This window comes from Neolamprologus brichardi, chromosome 14 (genome assembly GCF_056152115.1).
Source record: "Neolamprologus brichardi isolate AB-2024 chromosome 14, ASM5615211v1, whole genome shotgun sequence".
Classification (NCBI taxonomy): Eukaryota; Metazoa; Chordata; class Actinopteri; order Cichliformes; family Cichlidae; genus Neolamprologus; species Neolamprologus brichardi.
The window spans coordinates 25119595-25130946 of record NC_142117.1 but is presented as its reverse complement, the minus strand read 5'-3'; the positions used below and the strand labels follow the sequence as shown (position 1 = coordinate 25130946).

The 11352-nt window shown below is 40.9% G+C and overlaps 1 protein-coding gene across 1 annotated transcript; it reads right to left on the bottom strand.

Annotated features, from left to right (window-relative positions):
* Positions 1 to 6200: 6200 nt before the first annotated feature.
* Positions 6201 to 10431, bottom strand: p2ry1 (purinergic receptor P2Y1). The gene is made up of 2 exons (XM_006795299.3): positions 10110 to 10431; positions 6201 to 9853 (listed from the first exon to the last, which is right to left on the bottom strand). The coding sequence occupies exon 2, from the start codon at positions 9822 to 9824 to the stop codon at positions 8763 to 8765; it is 1062 nt and encodes a 353-aa protein (XP_006795362.1). The 5' UTR covers positions 9825 to 9853; positions 10110 to 10431; the 3' UTR covers positions 6201 to 8762.
* Between the last annotated feature and the right edge of the window lie 921 nt (positions 10432 to 11352).

Here is an 11352-nt window from a genome sequence, read left to right as displayed (position 1 = left end):
ACAGAGTGACTAATCACTGCACGACATGGAGAATGGAAAGGGGAGAATATAGGCAAGTTAGAAAGGTCATGGGTGAAACGGGGAATATGAAAGCAGGTGTTGTATATAAAAACTGTACGTTTTATTGCAATTTTGTGCCTTTCTTCGATTAACGTTTGGCCCTTTAAGATGTGGGCAGGTGCTGATGCTTCAGTTTTAGAGGGCAGAATGTTTCATCAGCTCTTTTCTTGAGAGGAGAATGCACTTGAAGCTGATTGTCTCTTTCAGCTAATGGAGAATGGGTACAGAGTGCAGATGCAGAGAGTGGATGCATCTGTGCATGGGCTAGTTCATATTTGAGTGTGTGTGTGTGTGTGTGTGTGTGTACCTAGAGCTGAAAGAAAGTATGTTATGCTATGTTAGGTGGTGCGAGAAGACCAAAGAAAAGGATTACACACTATTTTCTGGCTGACTTATTTTCTTAATTTCTAGCTAGCTGATGAAGCCTTATCTTCATGTGGGTTTAATGGGGAATGACAGGACCTTCCCTTAGTACATTTTACACTTTAAACACACCTAAACCAATAGTGCTGTAGTAATAAAAGCACAATGCACCCAAGAGTCACCTGCTAAGCATGCAAGGAAAAACACTCCTCCCTTGGGAGACTTCTTATCTGTGGTTGATCAGTAATAGGCCAGGATATGCTACACATGGTGACTGGGTACAAAAGTACTGTCAGTGTGCACGTTTCTGAGAAACAGCTACACATACCATAAGTGCGATACAGTGTTAAATGAATGAGGCGCTAAATTAAAAGAACTCTGAACTCATTAAGTCGGAAGAAACTAAATCAAAAATACAAAGGCAAAGTAAAATACCAATTAGCACAATGTGTCAGGCTCAGAAGGGATCTGCAGTCGCTGCTTTTTCATGAGTGTTTTCAAAGCTGCCGTTGCTAATTAGATTCTAAAGAACTTTGCAATGTTTAAAACTATATTCATTCAAAATTTGACGAATTGTCATTGGACTTGTTTCTAATGTTTTGCTTTGCTGAAGCTGAAACTTTTGAAACACTATTTTCCAGTGTTATTAAAACTGCAACACCCTGCAGCGCTACATGCTGAGATTCTTTTCAGCCTATTGTGATTATATGAAATTATGGCACAGAGGTTTGACCACACAGTTGCAGAAATAATTACAAGCTAAATTTGTAAGAGAATTCCTTTACATGATGTTCCACATGCTGAAATCAATGTGCGTGTCGCATGGTGCCATGCTCATAAATCTCATAGAGGCTTTTGAAATGTTTACACTTTGTTTTTCAGTGCTTTCTTAAGCGCTTTGCTCATTTTCCATTCTTCAGTCAGAGAGCAAATAGTTAAACCATTAGTGCTGAAAATATTTGGAATGTGGAGAGGCAGAACATTTTCACAAATGAATTCCAGAGAAATTTGCAGGATATAGTATTGTCCCACCTACCCTTTTGCATTTGCATCACACGGGAAATGAGAAATAATTTGTTTGGTGTAGGTGTGGAAGCTGCCTGGATTAAGGGTGCTGTTTACTCTGAATTCACCCGACTCTTTCCTTTTTCAATTCCCATCCTGTACAGCAGGAATGGAAGAAATCACATGGACCATAACATGGAGCTCGCAGGCTCCAGGGCTCCAGCACAAGTGGGACAAGAGTTCTGTTCATTGCTCACCGCGGCAAGATGAGGGCCTGCTATTAAATCATTCAGAGTTAGGTGCAAGCACAAACAGAAAAAGTGTGTTAAAGATGTAGTTCCTCGGGCACCTGGAGGGAACATATATTAATTACACATATTAATTATTAATTAAAGCAAAAGACTGGATATAAGGATTTATTAATCCTATTATTCTCATTTCAACACACGCTCCAACTGTATACAGCTTGCAAAAAGAACAGTGTAGTGGTTAACAGATTTTCTTGTCAATTTGTTTGATTCAGGCCAGAGACACAAATCCTCTTTGGGTTTGTGTCAGGAAGGACATCTGTTGTGAAATGAAACATGCGCACAAGCCACTTTCTGTGGTGACCCTTTGTGACAAGGGAGCTGCTGAAAGTAGCCTTTTTAGGTGATGTATGGCTTTATTTATTAATTTATTTTAGGTCAAATACTGTACAGAAAAAAATTAATTAAAGTCATGACCTTAGGATATGAACTCGTGGCAAAAGCCCTGAACATCAATGCCCTGACCCAAGCTTTAGGGTGAAATTTTAAGAGACTCCTAAGTCTTCCGCCAACTTAACAAACAAATAACCATTTGTGGTCATCTTGCAAGAGTCACCATAATATGATGGATGCTCTTAGAAGCCACGTGATGGCCAAGACATGACCCCTCAGCTTCTGAATATTTTCTACTTCTAAATAAAAACAATTCTGAATAAATTCAGGAAGTTCCTAATTTCCATTATTCACCTGCTCTGTACAGTACTGTGAATTGAGTTCACAGGAGTGCACATATGCAAAACACATGAAGCAGATAAACAGGTTGTAAAACCGAAAGCCAGAGTTATTTTTAGGCTAATTTAGACTCAGAGAATTCCACATCAAGCATTTTTGACACTGTCCAAAGAAAGAAAATCCAATAAACAGGTACAACTAACAAAACTGTGGTGACAAATACAAAGGAAGTAAGACACACGGACAACTAAAAAAAGGAAAAGACTGAGTATAATTACAAAGATAACTAAGTGTGGGAAAGACTCGGGTAAAATTAAGGTCAGAGAAAGGAAGGGAGGAAAGGGTTACAAAATAAAACAGGAAGTACAGTGCTGGCATGTACACAAATACAAACACACAGAAGATAAAGAGATAGGGAAACATCAGAAAAGAACCCAAAACAAATTATGGAGCACAGCCAAGTAAAGGGTGTAAATTAGAGCATATCAATGACTTGCCCTAAAATTCAGTTTTTCCATACACAGAAGCTTTTTTCCATTTCTGCTAATACACACACTAGCCCACTGTAAATATGGAAGTGTGAATGTAATCTGCTGGAACATAAACTTTGATTTTGAGAGATTTATCATCCATCCTTCAGCAGGGCAATTAGCAGACTGATAGGCTGCCAGCTAATAAAAGCATTAGACTCTCAGAAGGGTGCATAGCTCAACATCCTTCAGAGGAGTTTCACAACTTACGGACAAGCTGCAGGCAAAGGGAAGCCAGTTTTATATTCTTCCTTTATTACAGCAGGCCGTAGCTATAGCTAAGTTAGCTGTAACTCTTAATTTTATTCCTTTTTTTTTTTTTTTTTTTTTACATGTGAATGTTCAGTGATTCCATTAAAAGTAGCTACTGCTGAAGGCTTTGCTATCTTTTTCACGTTATAAAAAGCTCTTGGCTTTCTATAATTCATAGTAATTTCAGGGTGTATTTAGGAAAACACATCTTATCTTTCAAGAAAAGGGCACCAGACATTAAACAACAGACAAATGATGTGAATGGAAGACCAGAGCAGCAGAACATGCACGAGCCTCTTCGATTATTAATCTAATATGTTATTAAGCAAGCCTTTGTTTCTTCTGTTTGTAGCCCTCCCCTGCCTCATCCTTTAGTAATGTCCTGTATGTATACTGTAATATGGAGTTAATAAAGTGCCTTCATGTACCCTTTTCTATCTTGTGTTTCTTGCCTGTTTTTCTCCTTATGTTTTTATGTCTCCACAACACATTTGGTATCTCCTCAGTTCTCACCTTCTTGTTCTAACACCTTACACCTTATCTTATCTCGTCCCTATATTCCCAAGCAGTAGAAGCCCTTTAATTTAACCTCAGTTCATTTTGCAAGGATACTTCCTATCTCATAACTCTTATCAGACAGTCCGGCCTTTCTCTGCACTGTCTGACAGCGCTATCATCACCCAGCGCTACTAGGCCCTCGGCAAAACTGCATCTTTTGATATCGGTTAAAAGGGAGTTGATTTTCCTTCTTAGGGTTTCTCTAATTTGGGGATAAACTGCTTGATGGGCTAATTTTTACCCCACTGTACAGAATCAAAGGCGCAGGTTTGTGGATGTTAGCCAGTGAGACAATCGTTCAAGCTGATTGATGACGATGCCAAGAAGCGGCAGAAAATCAACAAGAAGCGAGACAAGAGTGGCTGCAGAGATATTGATCATATCCCTTATGACAGCAAAAATATGACAGCCCTTCCTCTGCCTCACACCCCCCCTCACACACTTGCTGCTCCAGCCTGATCTAATCCTTCCACATCTTATATGCAATAACACACTTCTATGAATGGTACTGGCTGCAGTCCAAGCCATACGCATTTGTGGTAAGTGTTTAGAAAAACACTGAGCTACCACAGAGTATAAAATTCTGAAAGTCCCCATTCATTGCTGTGCATATTCCATACGCTTATTCCAATATGCTCACTTCAGCTGCATTTCTCCACCTATTCCAGGAGGAGAAAGGCTGAGATCTGACAGGGAGAGAGAAAGAGAGAAGGACAGCACCCAGCAGCAGGAAACACAACACTATGTCACGTAACAATCATATTATGCGATAATTACTGGTGCATATCTAAGCGGCAGTTTAATCTTTCAGCCGTGTATGGAGGAGCAAATTTTTCCAATATTTTATGCACTGTTGGCTGGTTTAATTTGCTGGATAATTTTACATACTCCATATCAGTCTGTAATTTTAGCATCCAAAAGATAGCTGTGGACTTTTGGTACTTAATGTAGTTGGTTTATTTCACTGTTTACAAATGCTTATAATATGTGGACTGTAACACAGCTTATTTCTCTAGCTGACTTTCCCTGGTAAAAAAAAAATAAAAAAAAAAATCCATGGACCCATGATGCAAATCTCCTGTTCTGCCGCATCCCAAACGCGCTCTATCGGACCAAGAATTTTCAGATGATTTGAGCTTCGTGACATAGTGTGTTATCATTCTGGAAGCAGCCATTAGAAGATGGGTACATTGTGATGAGAAAGGAATAGTCATAGTCAGCCACAACACTCAAGAAAGCTTTGGGGTGAGGTGAATGATGATAAACTCGTACTGAGGGGTCCAAAGAGAGCTAACAAAATATCCCTCACACTATTACACCAACTCCAGCAGCTGAACCACTGATACAAGGCTGGATGGATCCATGCTTTCATATTGTTTGTGCCACATTGTGACTTTACCATTTAACAAAGGCAATGTTTTTCCCAACCTTCTGTTGACTAATTTTAGTGATCTTGTGTAAATTGTAGCTTCAGTTTCATGGTGTTTCGAGGGACTCTTCTTCATTGTAACAAGTGCTTACTTGCCTTCCTTATCAGCACAAAACAGTCAGGCCATTGTCTTCTGACCTCTGACATCAACAAGGCCTTTTCACCCAGAGAACTGGATATTTTCGGATCATTCTGTGGAAATCCTGGCACTATTACTCTGCCTGACATAAAAGTAAACACTTATACTTGTAATACTTCTTTTTTTAACAGTAGCAAAGCAAGTTCAGGTTGATATCTGACCTCCAAAGTGTCATCTTAGTTAGGATATCTTAAATACACACACGCATTGGCAAAAGGCATGCTGGTTTGCATTTGGGCATGCAACAACAGCTTCAGTCCTTTCACGGGTATGCCAACTGCCAATGAGGTGTGAACTTTCCCTACCTGTCCGGCAGTGTTTGGTCTGGTGTTAGAGTGAGGGTTCTTCTTTCTCAAGCACGCTGCTGGCTCATATGGGTGTGGTTAATGGGAAATTTTTCATGAATTGTTTTCTTTTCTTTTCTTTTTTTTTTTGTTTGAAGTCTAGGATAATATCCAAAATGTGTCAAAGCAGTCTGACTTTACCAAATAAGTGCAATAACTTTTACCACTGTTCTGCTGTGGGTCGATGACTGATAGGAGCAAGTAAATACATGTTAATATCAAAGCACATCAGTATCAGTACTGCAGCACTGTAACCAAGAGTCACATAGCGAAATGTTTTTATAACATATTTACTTGGCTGCAGGAGCAGGAAAACACATAACTGGTTGTGTGACTTTTCTTGTAAACTGCTCCATGTTCTGCACAAACAAACAGTTTCATGCTTGTAAAAAGCACTTGAAGCTTTCCAGGGCACTTAAATTGTCCCAGAAGTGCAGTGTTTTCTATAAGGTTTTGTGCACATGTGTCTTGTAATATGTTACTATTCAATATCATGAGGCTTTTTCAGAGTTCACTGATAACACAGAAAAAATTGGAAACTTATGTAAACAGAAGTTTATATTGCCTTGTGGGTATTACAGCACTGTCACATGACGTGAATGCAGCCACTACAATTTGTGACCTAACCACAGCCTTCTCTTGATTGTTTGTATCACAGGACAACACACTGACATTTTGATTACATTTGTTGTTTTGCGGTTAGGGATAGTTTTTGGCTAAAGCGGACAGTGCTCCCTGTGATGGATATGGATCCTGTGCCAGGTCCCACTGTAAATCTGTGGAACAAAGTTGTGTGTTTTTGTTTGGCTGTCTTGACTGTGATTACTCTGCAGGCCCTGTACCACCAACAGGGTTCTCTAGAAAAACAAGCACAAATTTTCTTTCTCCGCAACTCCCATTACTCTTTACACTTGATTCTTCCTTCTGTTGTCCTCCGTCTTCCCAACAATTATTCAACTAACATTCTGCCTCAGGGTAGTAAAGTAAAGAAAAGGTTATTTTTTTTCTGATGCTAAATTCAGAAACGAGAGAGGAGGATGTTGGAGAAAAAAGGTGAAAGGTGGCTAAGATGGGAGGAAAGAAGTACTGGCAAGCATCCCAACTGTTTGCAAGTCAAGATTTGACGCCCATGCGCAAAAGCACTGATGTTGGCAAGATATCCTGCTGTGGTCGAATTTAACCTTCCTTCCATGTGCATGCAAACAGTAGCTGCTTTTGAAAATTAAAACACCACTACCTAACACACCAAAATAAAGGCTACAACAGCCACCCACTGGAATAAGGTCTTCATTGCCTTCAGGCTGTCTCATACAGACACACGCACAAACAGCGAATACATACACACACACATTTGCAAAGGCCAGATATGCAGTTTGCACCTCAAAGCCAGGAAATCAAAAGCCGTTTGTATTCACGGGCGCTGTGTGGAGGAGGAAAAGGGTTGGTTGCTTTCCTGTGCCCGCAACACTGCACCGCCGCCGGGTCCTGGCGACAGCTTCACACCCCTGTCTGCTTCAATGGGTCCGTGGCATTGTGACGGACACAAAGAAAGTCTTAGGATAAGCCAGGAGGAAAAGGTGCCACTCTTTATTCCTGACTCGTCCCCTCATTTCCTCCTAGCTGTGCTAAAAGAGAAAGTCAAGAGCAGTGATGAGAACAAGGGGGAGCAGCGAGAACAGAGCTCTGCACGAATGTCTCCAAAACAAGTGGCGTTTGTTCTCTCACACCTCTGCGAACATTTAAGCGAGGATGCGTGCAGCTGGTACAAACAAGGTGAAATTATACAAGTGCTTATAAATTGTCGACTGTAAATACAAAGATGTACTGACACAGATATGTGTGGCCCCGTATCTCCTGTATAACTGATTTACTTCCTTCCTTGACACTTATAAATGACCACATTACAGATTTACAAAGGAAGTACAGACAGCAAACATTTACACAGACCAGGGTAAAATATATACCGATAATTTCTCCAGAATGTTTACAACAGATACACAACAGAAGTGATTATCTGCCAAAACTCGGACACAGTGCACCAGTTACTTTGAGGTATCTCATTCAAAAAAAATCTTCAATATGCAGATTGAGTCACAAAGCAGGTTATAAAGTATGTGTGTGTTTATGCGTTTAGATCATTTAAAAGCTGATAGTCTTTATTTTGTAATATACACTTGAGTACTCAGAACCTGTTCTGGTGATTCAGTCTGAAGATACTGATAATGGATTTTGATAGTAGGCTCATGTATGAAGATCTGCACTAAAGATAGCGACAGTTAAAAACACAAAACTAATCTGGAACATCACAATATTCTGCATAGTCCACCTAAGAGAAACAAAGATATTATTTTTAGTATCATATACACAAAATACTGTCATTATTTTAGTAGGTAAAAGGAGTGAAAGCTTGCTGTAACAGAGCCGTTGGAGACCTTCACCTCGGAGCTGTCAGAATGAAAAAGTAGTTGACCACATTTCACACCCCTTCAGTAATAGAAAAGAAAGAAAGAAAGGAGGAGGGATAGGTAGCCCTCTAAAGGGAGAGGTCCCAATCATAGTGCATTACAATGTCTGTATGGCACATCCATGCAGCAATCTCAGGTTCAGTGCATTTAGTTTTTTCCTCTAAAGGAAAAAAAAAAGATCACCCCATGTCCACTTCCTTAGGCACAAGCTCTTAGGTGTTCAATAGCTATTGGTTATTAAACGTCAGCTTGTGAATAGAAAATGTGCTTCTAAGTCCTATTTTTACTGAACAAATAAATGAACAGTTTTTTAGTGCCTGTAGGAAAACCTATTTCCCCGAGCCTGGTTCATCGCAATGATCACTAATGATAAGAAAGAAGAGTGATTGCTCTACCATTTAAAGTACAATACAAGTACAGGACGATACAGTACAGTAGCTTATCAATATCAACAGGCTGCAAGCAAGCGATATTTATCACAGGGTTAAAATGACTATTTATCCTAGTTTTATCAACTGTTGTCCAATGAATTCTACATACAGTGTTCAGGCCACACACACTGCATTTATTTCTGCCAAGTCCAAAATGTTTTCTAAAGCTAAAAGAGATCCACAACCTGGTACACACAGGTACCTCGTTACAGCCTCCGGCCCCCATTCTCCACATACTCAGCTAGGCTGTTAAGCGCTGTTTCATCACTCTTTGATTGAATGACATTCTCTCCTTTCCTCGAAGTCTTTTTAGTGGCCCGTGACAGCTTCCTCCTGAAGGTGTCTCCAGCCAGGAAGTACAGAATAGGATCCACACAGCTATTGAGGCTGGCCAGACCCCGCGTCACCTGATAGGTGGCATAGACGCGGTTATTAAACTCACACATGTCAGGGGTTTGGAAGTACAGCCTGGCTCTCATGTTGAGGTTCTTCATCACATGGAAAGGCAAGTAGGAGACGGCAAAGACTGCAAGCACTATGATAACTAGGTGAATGGATTTCTGCCGCAGAGGCGCATTGTTCATGTCATTGCAGATTAATGCTTTGACAATCATGCCATAGCAGCAAAAAATGACAATAAATGGGATGCAGAACCCAAAAACCGTCAAAGTCATACTGTAGATGAAATACCCCGGCAACTCGTCCTCTGTGGTGGTGTCGTAACAAGTGGTTGCGTTACGCTTTAAGCCAGTCCGGGAATAGTAAAGGATGGGGGACATGCTGATAACAACCAAAAACCACACCAGTGCACTGGTAATAACTGCATTTTTCTTCTTCAGTCGACCCAGAGACTTGAGCGGGTGCACCACTCCGGTGTACCTGTGAACACTGATGCAGGTCAGAAACAGAATACTCCCATAAAGATTCACATGGAATATAAAGCGCTGCAGTCGGCACAGAACGTCCCCGAATATCCAGTCTGTTTTGTTGAAGTAGTAGAAGATGAGGAAAGGCAGTGAGAGGACGTAGCAGAAGTCAGCCAATGCCAGGTTGAACATGTAGACAGAGATGCTGCTCCAGGGTCTCATATGGCAAACAAACATCCAAATGGCCAAGCTGTTGCCCACCAGCCCAGTAATGAAAACTAGGATGTAAACAGTGGGCAGGTAATAGAACTGGAAACCTGTCTTGGTGAGGGAACATCCTCTTGTGTGGTTATGAAGCTCTGTCACATTCATTAGAGAGGTCAAGTTCAAGTCTGTGGTCATGGTGTCAGGGGCAGAGGAACGTCCTTTCACTGCATGAAAGCAAAAGACACATGAGTAAATATTTAGTATCAGCTGAACTATATCAGGTTAAACTGATCTGTTTTTCACACGCTATAGGCTGGCTGCTTTGTTTAAAGATGACCTACGCCTGAATTCAAAAAGCAGTTGAGCGCACACTTGGCATTCAATTGCTTAATTTAGCAGAATTCCTACAGTCCGACAACCACTTGTGACTGAACACACACGAAGCGAGCGGGGGAGTGACAGGCACATTACGGCACTCACCGTTGAGGCAGAGTTGTATTCCACATTCCTGAAGCCTTCACAGTTGGACAGATTTCAGTCAACACGCTGACGGGGCGTCACGAGCTGTCAGGTATTCCTTCCGTCTCCTTCCAGTAATGGAAATTGATTAAAAGTTGCGATTTCCTTCGGGTTAGCGCTGATACACTTTAAGGGAGTGGAAAATCTGCTGTCTGTTCGTCACGCGGGACGACGATTTCCCACAACAGCGGCAGTGGGACGCAACTGAGACAGCTGCAGGCTCTGGCATGAAGAGCAGAAAACAGGATCCGTAAAGAGAAAGGAGGCTCTTTACGCGCGAGAGGGGAGGTGCGCACACACAAAACCACCGCACGGTTCCCAAACGCATTTTCTGCTGCTCCCGCCTCCTCCTTCATCCGAAAGGCGTGCGACAATTCATTCTAAAGAAACATGCCTATAAATAATCGCCTTTGTTTACCTTTAACAATTGTTATGCTAGTTAAACTCACTTGCTTACAGTTGGAGTCAGTTTCAGTTGACGTCCCTGCTGTTAAAATATAACCTTCGCAGATCTAAGATTTTATTTAGCTGTAGATTCGTCTAAGTATAGATTCACAAAGCAAAAAGTTCCCTAAATAACAACACTGTTTTTCAATTTGACGTCTAGTGGGAAATGTTAACTATAAGAAGATAAATCAAGGTGATTATCTATTCAAAATATTCCGAAAGTTATTATTGCTCGGTGGTAATCGAAGAAAAACAAATACTATTTAAGTGTGAAGTGGGCAGACTCCTCATTTACTATAGTGATTTGTTATATTTATGGGTTTGTCTTTGCAACTCTCATTTTGCACGTTCCTCCACCATTACTGTCAAAGCTTAGACAAAATAGACGCATTAAAAAATCTAATGTGTTTCGTATACATGGACATCGATGATCAGTTTGTGTCTCCTGAAAAGCTGAGACAGACAGCTGGATGTGTGCATCATTGCCAAGGACAAACCAGACACTGGCAGAGACATGGAGAGGCTGGTGGAGAATAGTGAAGGCTGTGCAATGACGGAGCCAAAGGTTAAGTTAATTTAGCTGCGATGCCAAACATCTTAAAAATGGTGGAAAATGCAGCGAGCCAAGATTCAAGCAATAATCTAATGGATGGTATTAATAAGACAGACAATAAATGGCCACCATTAACTTGGACGAAGATCTATCAGTGGATAAAAGATAAGGTAAAGTTACCACCCCATCCCCCCCAAAAAATAT